This window comes from Bemisia tabaci, chromosome 2, assembly GCF_918797505.1.
Source record: "Bemisia tabaci chromosome 2, PGI_BMITA_v3".
Lineage (NCBI taxonomy): Eukaryota > Metazoa > Arthropoda > Insecta > Hemiptera > Aleyrodidae > Bemisia > Bemisia tabaci.
Genome location: NC_092794.1, coordinates 26,566,312 through 26,588,316, shown reverse-complemented (window position 1 = coordinate 26,588,316; position 22,005 = coordinate 26,566,312). Strand labels below are relative to the sequence as shown.

The 22,005-nt window shown below is 38.6% G+C and overlaps 1 protein-coding gene across 3 annotated transcripts in view; it reads left to right on the top strand.

Annotated features, from left to right (window-relative positions):
• Nucleotides 1-19,917, top strand: part of Doa (CDC like kinase darkener of apricot) — a 38,548-nt gene extending 18,631 nt beyond the window's left edge. Inside the window, exons 4-11 of one of the 3 annotated variants that reach the window (XM_019044582.2) lie at nt 8,474-8,587; nt 9,650-9,740; nt 11,618-11,788; nt 13,276-13,420; nt 14,746-14,890; nt 15,762-15,867; nt 16,491-16,669; nt 18,565-19,917. In XM_019044582.2, coding sequence (XP_018900127.1) covers nt 8,474-8,587; nt 9,650-9,740; nt 11,618-11,788; nt 13,276-13,420; nt 14,746-14,890; nt 15,762-15,867; nt 16,491-16,669; nt 18,565-18,568 — 955 coding nt within the window. In that variant the 3' untranslated portion in view covers nt 18,569-19,917. Of the gene's footprint in view, nt 1-8,473; nt 8,588-9,649; nt 9,741-11,617; nt 11,789-13,275; nt 13,421-14,745; nt 14,891-15,761; nt 15,868-16,490; nt 17,324-18,564 lie in introns of those variants that run through there. The other 2 variants (XM_019044580.2, XM_019044581.2) reach the window with 2 other exon arrangements.
• The last annotated feature ends 2,088 nt before the right edge of the window (nt 19,918-22,005 follow it).

Below are 22,005 nucleotides of genomic sequence, written 5' to 3'. Positions count from 1 at the left end.
GCTCTGGTGTAGATCTTTTTGACTGACGCAGCTCCTCCGTCATCTGTTTCTTTTGGTAATCGTCGTCAACGCGTCAGTCCCCAAGAAGTGCATTGGACGTTGCCGATTTAGATAACAATGTTCCTTAAATTTAATTCGGAGTAGAGCCGAGTGTTTTATCCGTTTGACGGCCTGTGGGAAAATCTCAGGGAATGTTTGGTGACCTGAACAAGTCTGGACTTTGTTGTCCTCGCAACCTCTTACTATTCTTGAGGAGACGGAAATTAGAAAACATATTTTTTATTTAGTTTTTCGGTTGATTACAGATGGAAACGAAAGTAACGAACATAACGAAACAGACTAAAAAAATAAATGATGAGCAGTGTGAAAACTTTAAGTGATATTTTGAAATCATGAGGTTTTTCGAAAAATTATCTAGGATCAGGAATATCCGATCTTTAGGGATTTTACCACGTGATGAGCAAAAAATTAATTTACGCAAAATGGAACTGTTGCTCTGATGACCCCACGAACTAAGATTCCTGGAAAACAGGAAAGAAGGAATATTCAGGAGATGGATCCAGAAACTGAACCTGGTCACGGTATGTTTTGATAAATGGAGGGTGATACAGGAGACGTCGCACCGTGTTGCGAGCCTTGTTTATTACTAGCAAGTTTATTTGTTCTATAATTATAATAAATTTTTTCTCGGTTCTACATAGCGGAATTTTCCTCGCCCGAACAATTTCTAAATTTTTTCTTTTAAAAAAAACTCTAAAAATTAAAGAATTTTCGTGACTCAATAGACCAGGAATTTGCTGTAGCATAGTAAGGAAAAGTTGATAAACGTTTAAAAAAAAAAATCAGATTAGTCAGGGGCCGAATTTTGTCGGTCCTGCTTAGCGCTGCTGATTGGTCGGTGGTGCGATTTGAACTCATCGATAAATGTTGCGTTTCCGTGTGAAAGAGCCGACAAAATTCGGCCGCAGGCCTTTTTTTCATCGCAAAGCCAGGTACTTCAGACAGTAAGAGTCACGGATTTTACCCGAGAAGTCGAAGAAAAGTCGCGGAACTTCACAATTTTATCGTTTGCATTTCGCTCGATTCAATGAATTGTCATGAATGTAGTGGCCTTTTCCGGGAGGACCAGGAATTTTGTATTAATTTTCGATGACTGCTCAAGAAAGGCGCTTTGTCCTTCGGTGCTCGACGGATTATTCAAGGCTCCGTAAAATTTGGCGACACCCGACACCCCTCTCCCGTCCCTCGGGTCCCTGTTATATTTAGCTCCGCACCGCCGTCTGAGATTTGGGCCAGAACTATGAGATAGAGAGAGAAAGAGGGACCGAGAGAGAGAGAGTCAACGTGTCAGCCGAAAACAAGGAGTAAACAAAGACAGAATCACGCGGCGAGATACTTTTAAGTATCGAACTCGATAACGACTTCGCCGTCGCTGTCCGACCCTCGCGCGAAACTTAATTCTTCTCGGCATTTTCTCTTTCTTCGCCTCTTTTTTTCGGTCGTTTGTTTATTGCAGCATCCGCACCTTTATTATTCGCAACGCACAGTGGAGCGATTCCACGGGAGAGGTCGGACATGTCTATGAAGCAGGGTTGCCAGCGACCGGGAAAACCGGGAAAAGTGAGGGAAAAAAAATCAACCGGGAAAAGTCAGGGAAAGTCAGGGAATTTCGGTGTTGGTCAGGGATTTTTCTGATTTTTCGTGGAATTAGGCGCGGGCGGTCTCGGGCTCGCGTTGCGGTTAAAGTTTAACGCGTTTCACTTTAACAGACTGCGTCAGATTGATACTTAAAAGTCAGGGAAAAATATTGGAAAGTCAGGGAAAAGTCAGGGAATGGAAAAAAATAATTTGGCTGGCAACCCTGATAAAGGTACTCTAGTCGGACAGGGTGTGGAAACTTTGGAAGCTTGAATTTTTGTCGCAGCAAGATGTCGAAGTTTAAAGGCCCCATTGGGTCTCTTGTGAAGTAGATCGTATTCGATACATCAAATAGGTGATATCGTATCGATATCGATTGGTTCAACGTGTAAACATAGCCGCGTCGGACAGGGTGTGGAAACTTTGGAAGCTTGTATTTTTGTCGCAGCAAGACGTCGAAGTTTAAAGGTCCCATTGGGTTTCTTGTGAAGTAGATCGTATTCGATACATCAAATAGGTGATATCGCATCGATATCGATTGGTTCAACGTGTAAACATAGCCTCCGAAGTAGATTTTAAAATCTGAGGGAACGGGTCTTTTGTGATTGATTATTAATTCTTTTGGGTATCAAAGGGCAATGAAAAGTGAAACTGTTTGGAATTCTCTAATTTACAGACTTTCCAACTTGAATTCTAAAATTTTTGTCTGAGATTATGTTCTATTGTTTTAAACCAAACGATGCATCTAACCACCATTGAATACTATCCATTCCCTTCATGAAGCACCCCGTAAAATTTATAATCCGACGAAGTTGACGTCCAACTGTGCATTTTTAATCGAAAATTTCACGTCTGACCTCTTTTTTAAAAGTTGATCCATTGTGCGATGCTGGGTTCATGTCCACATACTCGAATACTTCTAGTGCCTCTTCATGGGGGTGAAGCACTGTACTGCCGTACCAACGAAAAACTTGGTATAAACATTGAAATTATTCCCCATAAAACTTTTTTGCATCTTTCACGCGCCGTAATCGGTTGTAAAAGTTATCGCAATTTTTAAATTCGGGAACGTTCGTTACGTCATTTTGCGTAGTCATGCGTTCTTGAAAACAGAAAATCCTAGGTGGCGGTAGCCACCCCGGCCCAATCGGAAAAACTTTCCCTAAAAAATGACGAGACCAAATGATTAATAGTACGCTAAAAAATCCCTCCTTGCACAAAGCTCCAGCTTCTTACCACTAAATAAGGAGGAGTTCCATTAATTTAAAAGAAAAAAAAATGGCAACTTTGGGAGTACATAGCTCACTCATGAAGCGTTTTCGGGCATATGTGTGTAGGAAAAAATGTCATATTTTCAGCCGAAAAATCGATCCTGCAATGGAAAAAAAACACATTGGATTTAGAGTCCAGACTCTCAAAAACATCGACAAGAAAAAATACTCTCGATTCAATCGGATTTTTGCGTAAATCAAGAACCAAGTCTCTTAATTTGAGCGGATTTCCTTTTGATTGAAGCAAAAATCTGATTGAATCAAGAGTATTTTTTCTTGTCATGTTTTCAAGAATCTGGACTCTAGATCCAATGTGTTTTTTTTTTTCAGTGTGCAAGTTAAGTACGTTAACTTCCGGACACCCCGTAGACTACGATCCATCAACTTGTGTCCCCCCGATTTCATCGCCTAGATTGGCAGTGCGGGGTCCCTCAAGTAAACTGTCTCCGTTTAGATACGTGTTTTTTGCCGTGCGTGGCCGGATGCCGAGTGAGTTTTACACGATGATGGTCAGGGCGAGATCGAAGAAATGACGCGAGCAGCGTGCATTTATGAAAGAATCTCTGGGATAAAGCGGAGCATGGCGAGCACTGTTGCGCCGCGCCGCGCGCCTTGTTCAAGTGCAGAGCCTCGCTCGCTGCCAAATCTTGGGTGGCTAGTCCTCAAGGGGAAGCTCCCCCGGTTGCCGAACCCGAGAAAACCTCTCCGGGAGCCACCGGGAAAAAGAGAATTTCCCCGAGCGGTATGGCAACGTCGGCAGCCAGAAATGACGTCCCTACGGCCCCGACCGTGATCCGGGAAAACAGCGTGGTTTTCGCGCAAGAGATTCCCTACCCGTCGCAGAGGAAAACAGGAGGTGTGCACTGCCGTGCTAAGGAAAAACACCGTATGAACCTTCAGGCGTTGCCAAATTTCCTTTGATTGAAGACACATTTTCGAGAGGACTTACGATTATTTTTATTCCAATTTTTCAGATTATTTTGTTCGCAATTTCACCTTAAGTTCCTGAAGATTCCAAGGAAAAATATTCATAAATCTCCTTAGAAAATACTTCTTTTATCGGAGGAAATTTGGCAACTCTCGAATGTTCTTACGGCGCTTCTCCCTAGCACGGCAGTACAATGCGGTGGGCACGGCCAAGGTGTATGAATCGCTTTCTGTTAGATAGGCGTAAGTCCTCGAAACGTGATTTCACAGGAGATACACAACTGACTTTCTCATTGAAAAGTATGACTAAACGTTTTCCGGAGTGTCCTGAGGATGAGTCAACACTCGTTTGAAAATTCTGGAATGCTTTTTCCATGAGAAATTTGTTGTGTCCTTTCAGGCTTGAATCTACGATCTTTTTTAAGGAAATGAAAAAAACCGAGACATTTTAAGTCATAGTGTCAAGAAACTAAACAGCAGACCAGCTAAAGTGGAGAAAAGTCTGGAAATTTTATGAATGAGATCAGAAACTTTTTCTATGCATGCTTTCAATAGGCAGCGTTGTCGACTTTCCAGATAAACCTGCATGAAATTTTTGGCTACGCATCAGTAAGGAATCAAAACGCGCGATCAGTTGCAAGCTACTTAACTGCAAACCTCTATTTTTATGTGTTAACATCAGCGCTGTCCACACGATCAAAGAAAGCGTGAATATGGTTCGGGGCTCGTTGTGAAAAGCTCAGATAATTTTATGTCACGGGGGCAACCATGAAAATCGGAGGAAATTCCGGCACTTCGTGGTAATGACAGGCGGAAATTGAAAGTTTTGGCTACCTGAACGCAAGGGGCGTCATCACAGTCATATCTGGGGGGGGGGGGGGGGGGAGGTGCCGTCTTCAAAATGCAGGGACGGAAAACCTCACCTCTCTCCTCCCCTAATAGCGTATCTGCTACATTCTGTCTTGCGTATCTCTTCTTAATGACAGCGATAGTTCGAGAAACGTAGGGAATTTATAGTTAAAAATTTTTACAGTCCGTGAATTTAGGAAATGTCAATTAAGATCTATTATATGAAAAATGAAATGAGAGGAATGGTATCAAGCGGTCGTGGGTCCAGAATCATTGTAGGGTTTTTTTTTTTTTTGAGTTGCAGAGTTTGCCGCAAGTTCAGAGAATCCTCCCCACGGAGCATCCATTTTCCTTTTTTGTAACCGAAAAAATCGAGAATGTCGTCAAATCATGTGGAAAGTCTAAGACACCAACCCCCCCCCCCCCCCCCCCAGCGAAAGTATAGAAAAGACCTATGCTCGGAGTGTATTCAACTTTTTGCCGAGAAAAATGGTGGAAAAATCAGAAATTTGTTTTTTCCGGGAACGTGGAAGAACCCGGAAGCAGCCTCCTTCGAAATAATTTATTAGAGCTCCTCACTCTATGCACTGTATTCCCATTATCTTGATGCGGAAAATTTTCGTTCGTAAAAACTGTATTCTGCTGTCTACATTCGAGCCAGAGTCACTTATCTAGGTTAATTAATGGTGACCTAGAAAATTGTCGCTGAATTTTTTATGATCTGAACAAATCAAAGAATTTCACCCTTTAGCACTGACGGCAATCCATCTCTTGGGATTATTTTGCAAAGCACTGATCGGGAGTACCTAAAAAAAAGTCGGAAATGTCAATTGTCAGGGAATCCCAGTCCAGGGATTTCTGTTATACCTGAACACATAGAGCGGATTACGAGTATTTTTTTATATTTTTACTTTTTTTTTACATTTTACAGTTCAAATTAAAAAAAAAAAATCCCTCGTACAAAAGTGTCATAATGGAACTAAATAGTGAAAGCACGGGTGTTCAATGATGCTGCCTTGTTCACCTTTCGCCTATTAGAAACATCACCTACTTTGACAACACTGTCTGAGTGTTATTCTTTCCCCGCCGACAGTTTGACACCAAGTGGAAGGTCCGCTTAGCTATCGTGCGAATTTTTTCTTCGCGCTCAGTAAAATCCTCTCTCCCCCCCCCCCCCCCCCCCCCCACATTCGACGTATTGAAAAAGGCATGAAGGGAAGAATCTATTGCCAATAATTGAAATCCAATTCGCCAGCCAACAATTCAAGTGATGAAGCAAAGCTTGGCGTAATTTTTTTTTTTTTTTTTTTTTTTGATGGAGGGATTCATTTTCCACTAATCCTCCCTCGGCTGTCCCATATTTCTTTTTGCAATAGAATTAAAAAGACGCATCTTCTAGAAATCCTGTGGCATCGGGTGAAAATGCAAATACACGTATCTCGATTTTGGCGGGTTTTTCGGTAGAATTAGAATTCGCGCGTATCTTCTCATTGTAGAGTGAAAAACTTTGCGGTATTATTGATTGTCAGTAAAAATTCATTTTCCCGCCAAAAAATGGATTTTGCCGCATTGTTTTCGAGCGTGGCGGTTTAAGAAGCAGGGCATTCTATTAATCGAAAGGCGTGAGTGATATATTGGTGTATTCCTATTATGGAACTGCGTTTTTACAGGTAGGCACATCGCGTGAAGCAGCCTAATTAGATTAATATTAAAAATGTTTGGAGGAGTGAGGGGGGGGGGGGGGGCTCCCAACCAGTTGCCTGCGCAGCTGTTATTGAGCGCACGATCGCGGCTTTTTCTCTGCGTTATGGATGCTAAGGTCGTCCACCCTCCCAATTTCGCCGTATATGGAAAATCTTGATTGTTACCGATGACAGCATTGCCTACTTCCATCGCTTCTCATGCTTTCAGCCTTCGGCCCCCCCCCCCCCCCTCCCCAACCTCTCAGTCTGAGCATTATGTCGGTCCGAAACCTATTCAAACAAGCTGCCCACCGGCTGAACTAGAGTGAACCGAGAGAGTTACGTTGACTGTTTCAGACTTAATGTGATTTCGGGATCCTTTATCGAAGCAACTGGATCCTGATCATAACGTGAGGGACCATTCACTCTCGCCGAAATTCGTATTTTAGGAGTCTCCCCCCATTCTCCTCGCCGCGAACCCGTTTTTCGGGATAGAACCCCCCCCCCCCCCCCCCCCAGTTGAACTTTGACCAATCATCGGTTAATTTTCCCCCACATCATTAAACATCATGTATTCCCTCTGAAGGAAGAAGCAAGGGGGCACAATGATTCTGTTATGCTGTGCAATAATTTTATGTACGAATTTGAATGTTGACGTTTTTCCCCCCCCAAAAACGTTGTCAATTTTTTCTCATAAAATTTCCAGAAACACAAGATAGAATCGCAAAAGTAGCTTTCTGAACAGGTCTCACATTTTTTTGGAAGATCTGTGTAGGTATTTAGAAAAAAACACAGCAATATCCAAACATTATTACAGCTTTTTTCCGCAGCACAGCAATATTCTGGCAAGGTTTTTTTTTTCTTAAAAAAAAAAAAAAAAAAAAAATTAGAAAAGAACATAATAAATGAAAAATGAAATTAAGTCAGTAAAGGGATTGATAGACAAAGAGCAGATGAGAAAGAAGTGAAATGCCCAGGGAAAAATATCCGGAAGAGAGCAAGACATATTCATGTATCGGTTGGTGGTCCTTGTCTCGCTATAAATCAATCAGAGTCTGTTTTGGCTGCCAACTGCTCCTCTGGCATCCGCTGATGAATATCTTTCAAATAATTGGTCGTACAGTTGGCACGAAAATAGCGCATGAACTATCAATTTCGAGTGGGAGTTTGAGTATTCGAATCTCGTATTTTATGGCTATTGATTATTCTGGGTGTTATCTTGGAAAGAAGAAATGGATAGTGCTCTATTAAATAAAGCTATTTACATGTGGAGCCTTCGTCCGGTATCATTCATTATTCAGTTACATTTAAACTCAACCAAGGAAACCAAAGAAAACAAATTATTTCAACTTTCCTTTTTCCTCTTCTCCCTGAAGAACACTAAAATATAAGGTCCATTCTCTTTGTATATTAAATATCACTGGCACTTCCTATCTTGGAATTCTAAAATAATGTAATAGTTTAAAAATATTGAGCAACAATCTTATCCTTATTTTTTAAAAAAAAGTTTCAAGATTACAAGTTAATGGGCCACATTTAACAGAAATGCACCGAGTTGCATCAAGTTGAATGAGAATTTTGGAATTCCACTCCACCATAATATGCAGTGTTAAGGACTGTTCAATGACAATTTTCACTTTCAAAAGACATATTTTTTTGGACTCAGAATTTCTGACAGGAGAAAATAGAATTTCTGACAAGAAAAAATGTATGACTAATTGAATTCAAAACCGCCCCCAACTAATTTGTTTTTCCTTCTCAGAAATGCGTCTTGATGTGTTTCTGTTAATCTTGGTCTAATTGGTGGTAATTGGTCTGTAAATCTTTGGTCTTGGTTGTTATAATATTGAAGTGAAACCGTATCGAGTGAGAGAAAGGAGCCTAAAGAAAGCGGAGCCCATCTCAGCAATTGAGTCATAAGACTAATTTGTATTGATGAGTAATGACCTAATTATTTTATGAGGAGGGTTAACCTAATATGCCTGGCAGCAGCATTGGTTTCTGAATAATGCTGAAGAACACTATGGCATCTTTTCTCCCATCCAATTTTCTGCCTGGATTAATCCCACCTCACAATCTTTTTTCATTCTTTCTTTCTTTTTTCAGTGATAACATCATGGCTCTCAAAATCATTAAAAATGTTGACAAGTACCGAGAAGCTGCAAAGCTGGAAATCAACGTTCTAGAAAAATTAGCCGAAAAAGATCCAGATAGCAAACAGTGAGTATTTCACTTTTTTTTAATGGATGTGTGATAATTTTTGTGAGGCTGAATTACTTTAGTTCCTGCGCAAAACGACAAGTAAATTTCAAGTAACGTAGAAGGACTTTCTCTCGGCTTGCTAACATGAAAGGGTTTCAAACAGTCCACAAGCAAGTTAATTTCTTGCTGCCATGACAATTGAAACTTTATTACACACTCTTGGGGTCTGAAACAACTCATAGAACAAAGACCTTTATAGTTGAATCCTACAAGAGATTAACATCTGCTTTGACGCCTTGTGCAGGACCATACCGTTACTAATTAATTTGTTCTGGTAGATACCTGCGAATTAAAGGACTGAAGAAACTTTGAACATGTGTTCACCTATTAATAGGAGGAGTTGAGCAAACTTTTTTTCTGCAGTTTTAAACAAAATCAGCCTAATTGCGTCTCATGTTTTTACCGGAAAATTAGAAGAATGAACGACCTCTTAGTTCTGTAAACATATTGAATCAGAATGTACGCAAATTGATACCCAGTATTACTAGAGTACCTTTGTAGACAGAGTATGGCCATTCATATCTTTTTACTACAGGAAAACTGTGCCGCTTTTTGATTGGTCAACGAGTTTTTAGGCTTCATGACGCTCTAATGGCCGTAAATAAACAAACAAGTTGGCGGCTCACCGTAACATTGATAAGAAGCTAAAGTTTGACAAACATTTCAATTATACGGCAGTAACAATTTAAACTAGCATATCTGCGAATAACATATGAAAAATACACGAAAACACTGTTAAATTGCCTTTCGCCTCTATCATAGGAGGATGTAAGATGTGCATAACCTCAATCTTGCTTGCTGATAACAGCCATCTTGTTTGTTTATTTACAACGGTAAGAACATCGTGTCAGCCTATTTTCACGCGACCAATGAAAAACCGGAACAGAAATGGCCATACTCTGTCTATAAAGGTACTCTAAGTATTACAAGGATTCATTCCTCTTTTTTACGAGTTAATTTAATACCCCGTTTTCATTTCAATTCAACTCTAATGCTGCTTTACTCTTTCTTTTATTTCAGTTTATGTGTCAAAATGCTGGACTGGTTCGATTATCATGGTCATATGTGCATTGCATTTGAAATGCTAGGATTAAGCGTCTTCGACTTCTTGGTAAGCATGGGGAAGATGGTAAGCTTTGTCTGCATTAGATGACTCATCATCTCAATTCATAGATGAATCATCATCTCAATTCATTTCTTTGTACTCAAATTGGCACAAACAGACAAGAAGTTTGGCTGATCAAGGATCAATACAATTAATTTGTTTTAGTTGTTTTCCGTCTATTAGTGGACCATTGTATAAAGTTCAGTAGAAAGGAATACAATATTTTTGCTGCTTCGTTAAAAAATCTTTGTCTCTTATACGAAGGATCGTATCTTGTCTGCACTGTTTCTGTATTTCTACTAACATTTTTTTGTTGTTTTTTGATGAGAGAACCATGAAACGAATCAGTCCGAATATCCCAGAGTCTATTCTCACCAGGATAGGGGGAAAAAATAAAAAAAAAACTCGAAATTTCAGGAAAATTTATGCAATGGTTCTCCTATAAACAAATAAAATCTAAGTAAGAAATACTGAAACAGAGCATTCAAGATGTACAGGAGTAGGCTAAGTGAGCCTGTAATGGACAATGCAGGAGACTGACTGTTTCATCAATCTTACATTGTTTTTGACTCCTTTTTGCTAAACTATAGGTTTTCAGCAATGAAGGCTTTTATGAAGAGCATAAAGTTAGTAAAAAACAAAAGCAAAACAACACGTCCTGACGTAGTACTTATTCCTATCCTGAAAATCCTATCGTCTGATTAGCGAGTGCAGGTTCTTGCAATTGACCTTCTTTTCAAAATTCTTATATTGAGTCTGCTAAGGTGGGAGGAAGAAACCATCAGTAGAAAATTGTTTCCTATTGCTAATTGGTGCTATCCTTGGCCTTTGTGCCATCTGTGTTGCAGTTCCATAAATATTGCAGTCTGTTGTGTCTATTGAATAATACATGCCTGAATTGATATTGCTATAAAGATTCTACGTTATCTAAGGCTAAGATTTATTACTATGTTGAGCTGCCGCTCGATCTGTGTCTTTGAGATGCAAAAATCATCGTAGTGCACAAATTAATGCTAGAAACTAATTCAAAAAGTGTAGCAGCATTGTTACTGAGTAGTATGACATCAAATTTCTGAGAATTCATTAAAAATTGATATTGTATTCTATCATCATGGACGTTGCCTATTGAATCAATGTGTGTAAGAGAGAGTCAGCATTTAAATATCTTTCCTTTACATATTAAAATCAGTAAGAGACGCCCAGTATAATATTTTCGGATATGAATTTTCTATAAATATTCACACATTCGGTGTCATACTACTCAGTATTAATGCTGCTACACGTCATGGATTAATTTATTGCATTAACTTGTACATTATGATAGTAATTGCTTCTCAAAAACACAGACCATGTAGCAGTGCAACGTAGAGGGAGATCTCATCCGTAGATCATCTAGAATCTACGCGATTTTAATTGTGCTGAAGGTTTATTTCTGTAGGCATCATGACAGTATAAAAACCGACAGAACTGAATGGATAGGTGCATGTCAACCCTCATTTTCCCAAAGTAGGCTTAAAATGTCATTCGAAAAATTGCTTTCTACAAGTACACTGCTTCCTGGGTCCAAACCTACTCAGCCTCCTGTACAGCAGTAGCATAATTAACTAAATATTGTGAAATTTCTGTGCTAAAATGTTTAAATTCATTTACGATATGAAATGCCAAATTTGATGTTGCAACTGCAAATTTTACGGCATGGCTGCAATTGAAAGTAATACGGCAGCCAAAAGCGGGTGATTTGCGCCAGAAACAGTGTGCTCCTAACGACGCTTAGTTTTCGAGAGGGAGCAAAAAGTTTAGTTTTGATTTCATGTTAGGTTAAATGACATCTGCTTTGTTAGTGCTGAAGTTAATTTGATTTTTCTTGCCTTGTTTGATTACAGAAAGACAACAACTATCAGCCGTACACACTTGAACAGGTGCGGCACATTTCGTATCAGCTCTGCTATTCTGTGAAATTCCTGCACGATAATCGATTGACACATACAGACTTGAAGCCTGAAAATATTCTATTCGTCAATTCTGATTACGATGTCATCTACAATAGCAAAAGAGTAAGTAAATTGTCACCACATTATCCTTAAAGGAAGTGTTGAAGAGCATTACTGAGAATACTACTAGGGTTGTAAAGATGTACAGTGAAACCTCAATAACTCGGTTCCCGGATAAGCCGGTAACCCGCTTTAGTCGGTAGAATCGCCCGGTCCCGTTTATCACCCATATAACACAATGCTAAATAAGTCTGGATAGCTCGGTTTGGTCAGATTCTGAAACCGCTTAACTCAGTGAATTTTTCCAGCTCGCCTTGTTTTTCTTCGATTGTCACCCGTGATCAAGCGTAGGTAGTGTATCCGTGCGGGTCGGGTCAAGTTACGCCACAAAGGATGAGCGAATCTCCGAGAGAGCGCAGCGCAGTGCGAGAGACAACATCGGAAATAGAGAGATAAGGAATCAAAAACACTCGATAACAACACGAAAGATGAGAACAGTAGAGAATAGGATATCTGATACCGCGTGTGAAAACACGCATGCATAATTAAGCAATTTCATGCATCGATGAGTTGACAGGTCCAGTCGGCACCAGCCCCTCTCCCCCTACCATCTTGCATTGCCCTTCCCCGCTCCCCCCAGGAATCTTCCGCAGAGTTTTTCGAGGATTTTAGTGAGTATTGATACGTTGCATTTTCAGTGCAACGACCCGCCATAGCGGGCAGCCGCGGCGCGTCACCGCGCGGTACCCCAACAAACGATTGACCCGATGACTCCATGATGCCCTGATACTTTCAACACGCAATTTCAAGTGCATTTCATGTAATTTTACCACCTACGTTTGCGTTTGTCCAATTTAGGGCGCGAAATTTGAAAAAGCGCGGCGGAAAAGTGGCAGTTCGCTTAAGTCGGTAACCCGCTTCTTAACTCGGTAAATTTCCTCGGTCCCAATGGAAACCGAGTTATTGAGGTTTCACTGTAATGTGTTTGATATTTATCAAACAGGTAAGAAAAAGACAGACATGTCATATAGATTTATAGTTTCATGAAATTGAAACCCTTGTCAGTGAACCATATAGATAATATAGCTACCGTTGGTTCCTTAATTTTCCTATCGGCTACCCAGAAATTACATTACGCTTTGAAAGGGAGGACAGTTCGTTAGTTTGTGTGCTAGGTGCATCAGTAGGGTTGGAGGGGATCTAAGTTTGAAACCCGATGTAATCAACAGACAAATCCCTACGCTTCAGTCATGTCACTGTTATGAGAGGCTGGAAGAAACAGCGCATTACCTAAATCCGTCACAGGATGAACGTTCATGGGATAATGGTGCACATGCTTCAGCAGATGTTTCTCAATAGAAAGTGGGAATCATTGATTTTAAGCGGGTGATGTACATTCTGAACTCCTTGATGAGTATCAGAAACTTCTAGAAACTTTTTCCTTCTTGTCCATGTTGATGTTCATTTTTTAAGAATCTCAATGAATGCAATCTGTATTAGCTTTAACGAGCCAGTCTTCATGGCGCCGGCTCTCTTTTTAATATGTCAAGTTTGACCCTTTTCAGAAAAAAGAAGTCAAGAGGATTAAAAACACGGATGTGAGGCTAATAGATTTCGGAAGCGCTACGTTTGACCATGAGCACCACAGTACCATTGTATCAACGAGGCACTATAGAGCTCCAGAAGTGATTTTAGGTGAGTTAGCTTTGAATATCTTAGTTTTACCAATTTGTTTGCACTGGAAAAAAAAAAACACATTTGACCTGAAGTCCAGACTCTTAAAAACATCAACAAGAAAAAGTACTCTTGATCAATCAGAATCTAGCCTAAATCAAGAACCAAGCCTCTTAATTTAAGCGGATTTCGTTTTGATTCAAGCAAAAATCCGATTGAATCAAGAGTATTTTTTCTTGTCAATATTTTCAAGAGTCTGGACTCTAGATCCAATGTGTTTTTTTTTCCAGTGTGGCAATCGATCCTAATCAGTGCTTTAACATACTTGGGTATTTATAAATATGGATAAATAACCGTCTGCCTTAGACCTAATGCAATTCCTAAGCTTTGCGGCACACTTCGCAAACTTGTCAATGAACATTTTTTTGCTATCTTGCGAAACTGTCGTAAACTTTTTTAATAGACAAAACTATTCAATGTATTTTTAAATACTCTCTTTATTTTAACCCCTCTCTAAGTGATGCATTTTAGTTGGACATTTAAAGCACAAACAAAGTTAGTCAGAGTTAGCAAATTTTTCTCAGATAATAAACTTTCTTCAAGAATTCCTGGTCAGTGTGGACCAATTCTTTTTCTTTATTTTATCTCTCACCTTCTACCTGTGGACAAAACTAGTGGACATGTTCAGGGTTTCTGCTCGTGGAAAACTCAAGGAATTTGGCAAGCAGCATTTAGCGGAAGCTAGCGCAATCCAAGAAGAACTAAATCCAAATAAAAAGTTTGTTGATGGTCAGGGGTAATTAGTTAGGGGAAAGCAAATAACCTTAGGGAGAAAATCGGAAAATAAGGAAATGTGGGAACGCGGCATGTGTAAACCATTAAATTTGTAATAATCTAAACTCATCGACTTAACCGATTCATTATATCGTCGCTGGGCTAATGGAAGAGCATAACTACACTTTGAGATCATCCTAGGAAAGCATTGAGTTAAATGGATGACAGGGCTCATTGCAAAATATAGTTATGTCCTTATGTCAGGAGGGTAATAATATGCTCCGCTGGAAAGGCGCAGTTAAAGTATGGAAGTTCTATAAACCACTTTGAATTTAAGACAAGAATCGAACTTTTGGGGGAGTTGTTGAATGTGTCAAATAATTTAGCCACTGATTAAATCTGAATCCATAAGAACTGGGCACTGGTTTCCGTATCCACTGCCTACAGATTAGGAAACCGATTCAAACACTGGAACATTCAAAACAATAATAGATAAGCTCTAACTTTCATGTTAATATTTCATTCTTTCTAATGCAAATTACTAATGAGTTTCAAATCCTCATGTTTTACAGAATTAGGTTGGGCGCAGCCGTGTGATGTTTGGTCCATTGGATGTATCATGTTTGAACTCTACTTGGGTATCACTTTATTCCAAACGCATGATAACAGGGAACATTTAGCCATGATGGAAAGAATTTTAGGACCGATTCCATATAGGTAATTTCTGTGAATCTCTTACATTGTGCATGCATGTTCTTGTCTAGATTGTTTTATTGCTGAGGGTCAGAGAATCATTACTAATGTTTGTAGGAAGCAAGTTAATCTCTCTATCAACCAGTCAAGTCGAAATTCTTCTGATAAAAAAATTTGTCGCTGTGTTCAAATGAAACATTTAGTTCTGACAAGAGTGGATTACATCGCGTACGATGGGATTTTATCTTAAAGTCCAAAAGTGGTAGAGATGCTGTTGCAATTTATTGCTCTATATCACAAATGCAATGAAGCTGCTTTCCCTCTCAATGAAATAAAAAAATTACCAACAGCGGAAATTTCAAGCTGGCTCCTTTCATCAAAATGACTTTTTTTTACTAATATTTTTGACATAATTACCAGATCCTAAACTTTTTTTCATGATCTTGCTCCTTGGACACAAAATCTTAGAGTCAAAGACTTCTGTGTTTGAGTTTTTTAGCGTCTTAGATGCCCGCAGCAATTGTTATAAGTAATGAGTAACTTCTTGCTTTTGGTATAATTAAGGGGTAATTTCCAAACATTTTGAGCAAAATTTTCACTCAAATACTACAGAAAGGTAGAAAATTTAGCTCTCTTGCCCCCATTAATAATATTTGAGTCAAAGATGTATCTTGCCTAATTTCTTGTTACATTTCAGTATTTTTTATCCGGTCCAAGTGTATATGTACGTCCCTATCTTAAAGTTTAAAATAACTGTAGCTTAAATCACTGATACAAGATTATACCATCATAAGATCTCTCAGAGCTTCAACTGTATTGTGCTTACATTTTTTAATGTTGTCAGATTCTAATAACTTAGTTCCTTCATTAACTCAATCATTTCAATTACTTTCAGAATGGCACGGAAAACTAAGGTGAAGTACTTCTATCATGGGAAATTGGATTGGGATGAAAAGAATTCTGCTGGTCGCTATGTCCGTGATAATTGCAAACCTTTGATGGTAAGTCCTGCATGCTGTAAAATTTGCAGTAAATACTGTGCCCTGTAAATCACATTATTAAGGCAAGACATGAGTAAACGGAATGAACAAACAGAAGAAAAATGAGTCAAAACTGTAGAATGTAAATCATAACTGTCTTTGCTTTATTCCTTTTAATTTACAGGTTATAGATTTTCGGCTGAAATTTGAAAAATGAAACAATATTCCTGATTCTAACTTTTTAATTTCTCCTATTAAGGTTCTGAGTCCCTTTCCTTTTTACCTCCTAACAGAAATTGGTGAATTCATCCTGGGCACAATGCAAACTTTTTGTTTCATGAAGAATACCCCATAAATATAATCTTTAAGAAATTTTCTGTCATAAGTTTTGAAATAACTCTGATGTCCAGTGCTGACTTCAGAATGTGGGTAAAAGCCTGACAAGATGGTCGATTACAATGTATACTTGAAAATTCAGGAAAATATTTGCTTATTTTGGCAGTGGAATGTGGGAACAACTGGAACACCGTGACACAGAAATCTAGCTAACAGTTGGTCTTTTTTTCTTCTATATATTTTATTCAAGTTCACACTTACAATCAATTTACTTGTTAACATATATTTTCTTTTGTACTTTTCTGCAGCGGTATATCAATGAAGAAGATGAAGACCACAAGCAGTTATTTGATCTGATCTCACGCATGCTCGACTACGAGCCAAGTTCACGTATCACGCTTGCAGAAGCCCTTACGCACCCATTTTTTGATAAAATTCCACTCCACCAAACCCTTTTCTCAAGAGAGCGCAGCCACTCAATATCCAGGTATGACAGAAAACGGGCATCTTGATTCATACCAACAATCCATGCAGATCGTCCCAGTTTCAGGGATTCATCCCTTGCGCCAAGTTTTGTCCTGGCAGAGCTCCTGCAGAAGAGATCTAGACAAAGCTGGTTGAGAAAATTGCCCATAATTGCCTAGGAAATTTATTATTCGTTGAATATCATATTGATATTCCGTAATTTTAAGCTCACCTGAAGAATTGAAGGGGGTACAAATATTTTTAAAGTTCCTTAAAGAGTGTCTAAATATTTTAAATCTTTAGGACCTGAAAATTTTCTTAGTTTGATTTAGTATCACAGCTGGAACTGTCTTCTTGGTCTAGGAATCATTTTAAAATTCTGTTGTCATTGATTAATGAATTTAAGAAAGCTCTCTCCAATAGCATTAAGAATTTTCAGAGCCACTTCTACTGTGATGTTGCTTTAAATTTTTATATATATATATTTATGTTTGTGTAAAAAGCTCCATTAAAAAACCAATGAGACAAGTAAACTTATATTTTCATTTTGCTGTGTTAAAGATTTTTTTTCAGTTAAATCATATAACGTAAGAAAAAAAGCCCATTTTATGCTTTTCTGCAACTCCATAAACCATGTATAATTAACCGCCTTGGTAACGGTGTTAATTTTATAGCCTTATTCTACCAAAGAGAATGGAACTGGCGATTTTGAGATTTTAAGCCTTATTTTTTGCTTCCAATAATAATTTCATGCTAGCTTTCCATTTAAGTTAACATGAAAAGCTATCCTCGTTTGGCTTATTCTTTGTCTCAACACCATTTTCAGCCAGCCTTGTCTCTCTCTAAAGTTGACGGCTTTTTAATTGTTTCAGTGTCTTTTCTTTCTCCCCCCTATTGTCAAACCCCCTCTCACATTTGTTATTTCTTTAGTGAACAGACTGAAGAATGTCAAAACGTTTAATCTAAGTGGTCATTCCGACTCCATTCTATATAAATACCTTCTTGTAAATGGAAGGATTTCAAAATCGATGTGTCAACGTCTTTTTAGTTGCTGGTGAAATTTCCAGGTTGTTTATGATTGGAACCATTCTCAGTTTATAGCAAGATTATAGAATCAACCCAAATACTTAACCCCTTTCATTTAGGCGGCTTCAATTTTCAGAAATTTCATTCCCAGGGATTCCTAAGAATTTTAAAAGATGATTATCTGCTAAGAATGAAAAGTTAACATTGTCTCAAATAAAAAAAAATCTATCAACTCATTGTCAAACTTTCCTATATTCAGGAATTTCTGTTTCTTCTAAGAATGCCTTCAATTCGGTATACTTGCCAAATTTTGCCATCGTTTTTTCTTCATCACAACGAAAATAATGACATTGTAGAAATGAAAATTCATGGCCAATGAAAATGTGCCCTATAAAAATCTGTAACACGTGTTGTCCAACACAAAATGGATAAAGTGAAATTTAAAAATTAAGGACATTTGGAGAGAATTGGATATTTCAAGTTTCCTGACGAAATTTTTATCACAAACAAATTCAGTTCTGGGCCCTATGAGAGATCAGATGTGATTAGCCCAAGGGGATAAAATGGCGTCACAGTTCAGCGTACCAAGACAGGTGTAGTAGTCAAGGCACCGAGCTAATTGATTTTTTGTAATTTTTTTTACATTTTACCATGGTTTTCCTTGTTTTGGTTTCATTTTTTTGATTTTTGAAAGCAGTTTCCTCTGAACAGTCAGGAAGAAGTTTTAATTGCTAATGAAAGTGAGCTAAAAATATCCGTAATTTTGAACTGCTTCTTAACTGTGATACAGGTTTTCTCCGTTTTTGCAGTGTTTTCTGTACTTAAGCTTTGACAACCGTTTTCCTACCCTATTTGCTCGATAGTAAGACAAACTTTCTTGCTTGTTATCAGGTGAAGGCGGGCCATGCCGTTGTGACCACATGATCCCCTTAGCGCAACTATGTGGTACGACGGCTCCTCGGGATATGATTATGTTCACGCCTCTTCATTCTCAATTTGACTGTTGTTTGTCATGATTCCTTTGCGAAATCCTCCTATCAAAGTATTTCCTAGTCCTCTCTCTGTTGAGCTACTGCTTGCTGAGTACCCTGTAGTTGAAGATATTTGTCAAAATGGAGTGAACTGTCAAATACCGTATGCACTCAAGTATAATGTACACCTTCTTCCTTTTCTGAAGTCAGAAATCCTGCTGCGGGTTGTGTATGGAGATAAAAAGAATAACTTGATACCTGCCTGTGGCTCCGAAAGAACCCAGAAAAGGTGATAGCCTTAGCTATAGCACAACAGCAGGTTTGGACGAGCATCACTCCATTGCAAAGATTAAACATCAATGCTAGGCCAAAGAAGGCGTGTGTGCATCCTCTTTGCCGACCCTCTGTGCAAGTATTATAGTCAGTAGGGTTGCTACCTTTGTTCAGTCAAGTGATATGGGGTGAAGAATTCATCTCTTTTTGGAGATCTCTTGTCTATCAGTGTTTTCTCTTAAACATGGAGAAAATGTAGGTGATGAGAAGTGATCAGTCTTTTTTACAGTTCAAAGGTGTGCATTAAACATGAGATATTCATTTCGTTCAACTAATACACAGCACTGTGCATTTTACAGAACGCTGAGTTGTAAATAAAAATACGGTATGAATTGCATCCTTCCAAATAATTATTTTTAGCTTATTGATACTGCAGATCAGTAATAGTGTAATTTGAAAATTTTATATCTATAACTAAGAATTGTATTGAAAATGTTTCGCTGAACTCATGATGAGAGCCTGAATATTCTTGTCGGAAGATCAGTACTTAGTTTTGTAACAAGCCGACCTATTGAAAGCCCTTTCCTCTGCTGAACTGCTTATTTTTTAAGAGATCAAGTTACATCTCTCTCCCCTTTGATTATTCTGTGCTATTTCAGCTTCCTAGAAATTGTTTTTTCTTTAACCAATATTTCCACTTCCATCCTGAGGTATTGGAAAGGCTAAGTTTTTTATCATGGCTGTTAAATAACATGAAAGTAATTTTTAGTTTTTCACTCAATGCTCTCAAATGTTCTCAGACTTAGATTACCGTAGTGATGGAAACATAATGTTTGTTTTATAAAAAAATTTCACTCCTCTGTAACTTTTGATTTTACCCCTCCCCCCTTTTTTTTTGTCCCTATCTTTCCTCTTTTTAGCCACCTTGTAAAATTTGTGTAATTAAATGTTATTTATTTTTTACAAATTTAAATTGCTGTAAATATATTTTTTTCTTTTATTTCTCTTTGTTATCATTACGATTTCCTCTCCGTTCAGGCGGAAGTGGGCATTTCCCATTTTTGTTACGAAAGATCCCGAATAATCCTGTTAAATTGAAAAATAAATATTACCTTATGAATTGTCAAATGTACCGTTTTAAAAACAAGTAGCAAAAGCTACCTGCTGAGGGGGCGCCGCTCCCCCAGACTCCCCCTTTCAAATTATATATGTGAGACTTTCAGTATCATAGAAGTCGTGCGGCGACATGCCGAATGAAATGCCACAATTAAAATTATTGGATCAGATGATGAGCTGATAAAAGCCTTAACTAGTAATTTTGGAACATGTCTGACACAGTTTGGTTGCTTTAGTTATCACTTTAATTTGCGAAATACAAATTGTTTTTACTTCGTACGTAGTTAAATTTGATTTTGACTGACTTAGTTTCTGATGGATTCAAACTCATAATATATATTTAGGTTCCAGGGAAAGAAAAAATTAATGGAAATACAGATGAGCTACACTTCACATGAATATAGATTGATTAAAAATAAATAATCCGAAGAAGTGATGGAATAAATGATAATTGTTTACTACAGTAAATACTATAGTATACCTAGGATTCCTAGGAATTTTAAATAAAATCCCACCCATCACTAAAATAGCCCATATGTATATACTGGTGCCTGCTTTCGGCTCGATTTCGTCGAATGGGATTCCTTTATCATCGCGGTTGTCCTTGTTGCGTGCGGGAGGAAATGAAGGCGTGCTCGCAGTAGCAAGAAACAGACGCGCCAGGTTGCTTGCGATGCATGAATATAGCTTAACCTCCACATATTATTAACAAACCGTCGCGCAGCCGCGCGAAAAGTCCTATATCTACATAGAGAAAAAAAAGGAGGTGTTTGCATCTTGAGGTTTGTTTACCCTGTGACGTAGGTCTGTACAACCTGGCCAGCGAAATTCTAAATATGAAAAAGTGACCATAATTTCCGATTTTTTGTTTGATTTTAGATCAGCTCGTGCTATAATTTGAAGCATTTTTTAGAGAACGGCTCTTTGCCATAAATTACACCATTTCCAAGAAAATCGATGATAAAACTCGTCATATCGAGCTACGTCATCAAAAAAAGTCCAAGATGCCCGAAATGCAAACCCCTCCTTTTTTTTCTCTCTGCTCTTTGCACCTCTAACTGGCAACCAAGTCGGTAGGCATTTTTGATTCGGAGGCTCATTTTTTTATAGGAGTGAACATTTGATCTCCTAAATTCGAACTCCTTGCTCATAAAACTGAATTTTGAACGTATTGCTTATCATAGCTGCGCAAAATTGGTGTTTCAGCCGTAAAAACGGTGGCCATTTTGGGCGCCATAGTTGATTTTAGGGTTTCTTCAAGGCCGCAGCGAAAAATGGACCTCATTTCCGGACTCTACGACCCTGAAAACCCAATAATGGATACCTCACTATGCACTTGGATCCGTAAAGGCAAATTAGTACCCCTGAGTGGTATTTTTGGCCGCCATCTTGGATTTGGAGCCCTCCTTTGGGTCGGGGGTGTTTTTAAATGTTATCTTCGGATTCCTCGTGTCATTTTACATAGGAATCAACATCTAACTCGACACCATCTGCAAAATTTAAAAATTCCACCATGGTGGCGGCCATCTTGGACGCCATCTTGAATTCTGGGCGTCGGTTCAATTTCTGAACTTGACAACATCGAAATTCTGATTCTAGACATCCTAAAGAAGAGAACGGTATGTCACAACAATTTTACCCACGAAACTCCACACGGGACCTCTGATTTGTACATGTGGTACTGGACTATCAGTTGGCAAGACAAGACAGCAGCTCTGTCGCTGTGCAATTATTGATTTTTGATGTTATGTTAAGCCGACATAAATTTTAACTATCGGGCTGCGTTAGACTTTGAGGTCTTCGGCTCTTTAGCTACAAATGTAAATTGACATCCAAACCATCCTTGGTTGGTAAGAAATAGTGAACTTAAAGGTAATTAACAACAGGCAATTTGAAATCTTAGATTGGCTGCCCTTTTTCATTTTAACTTTAGTCACGGAGGCATTAGTGAAGGCCTAATGGATTTCCAACC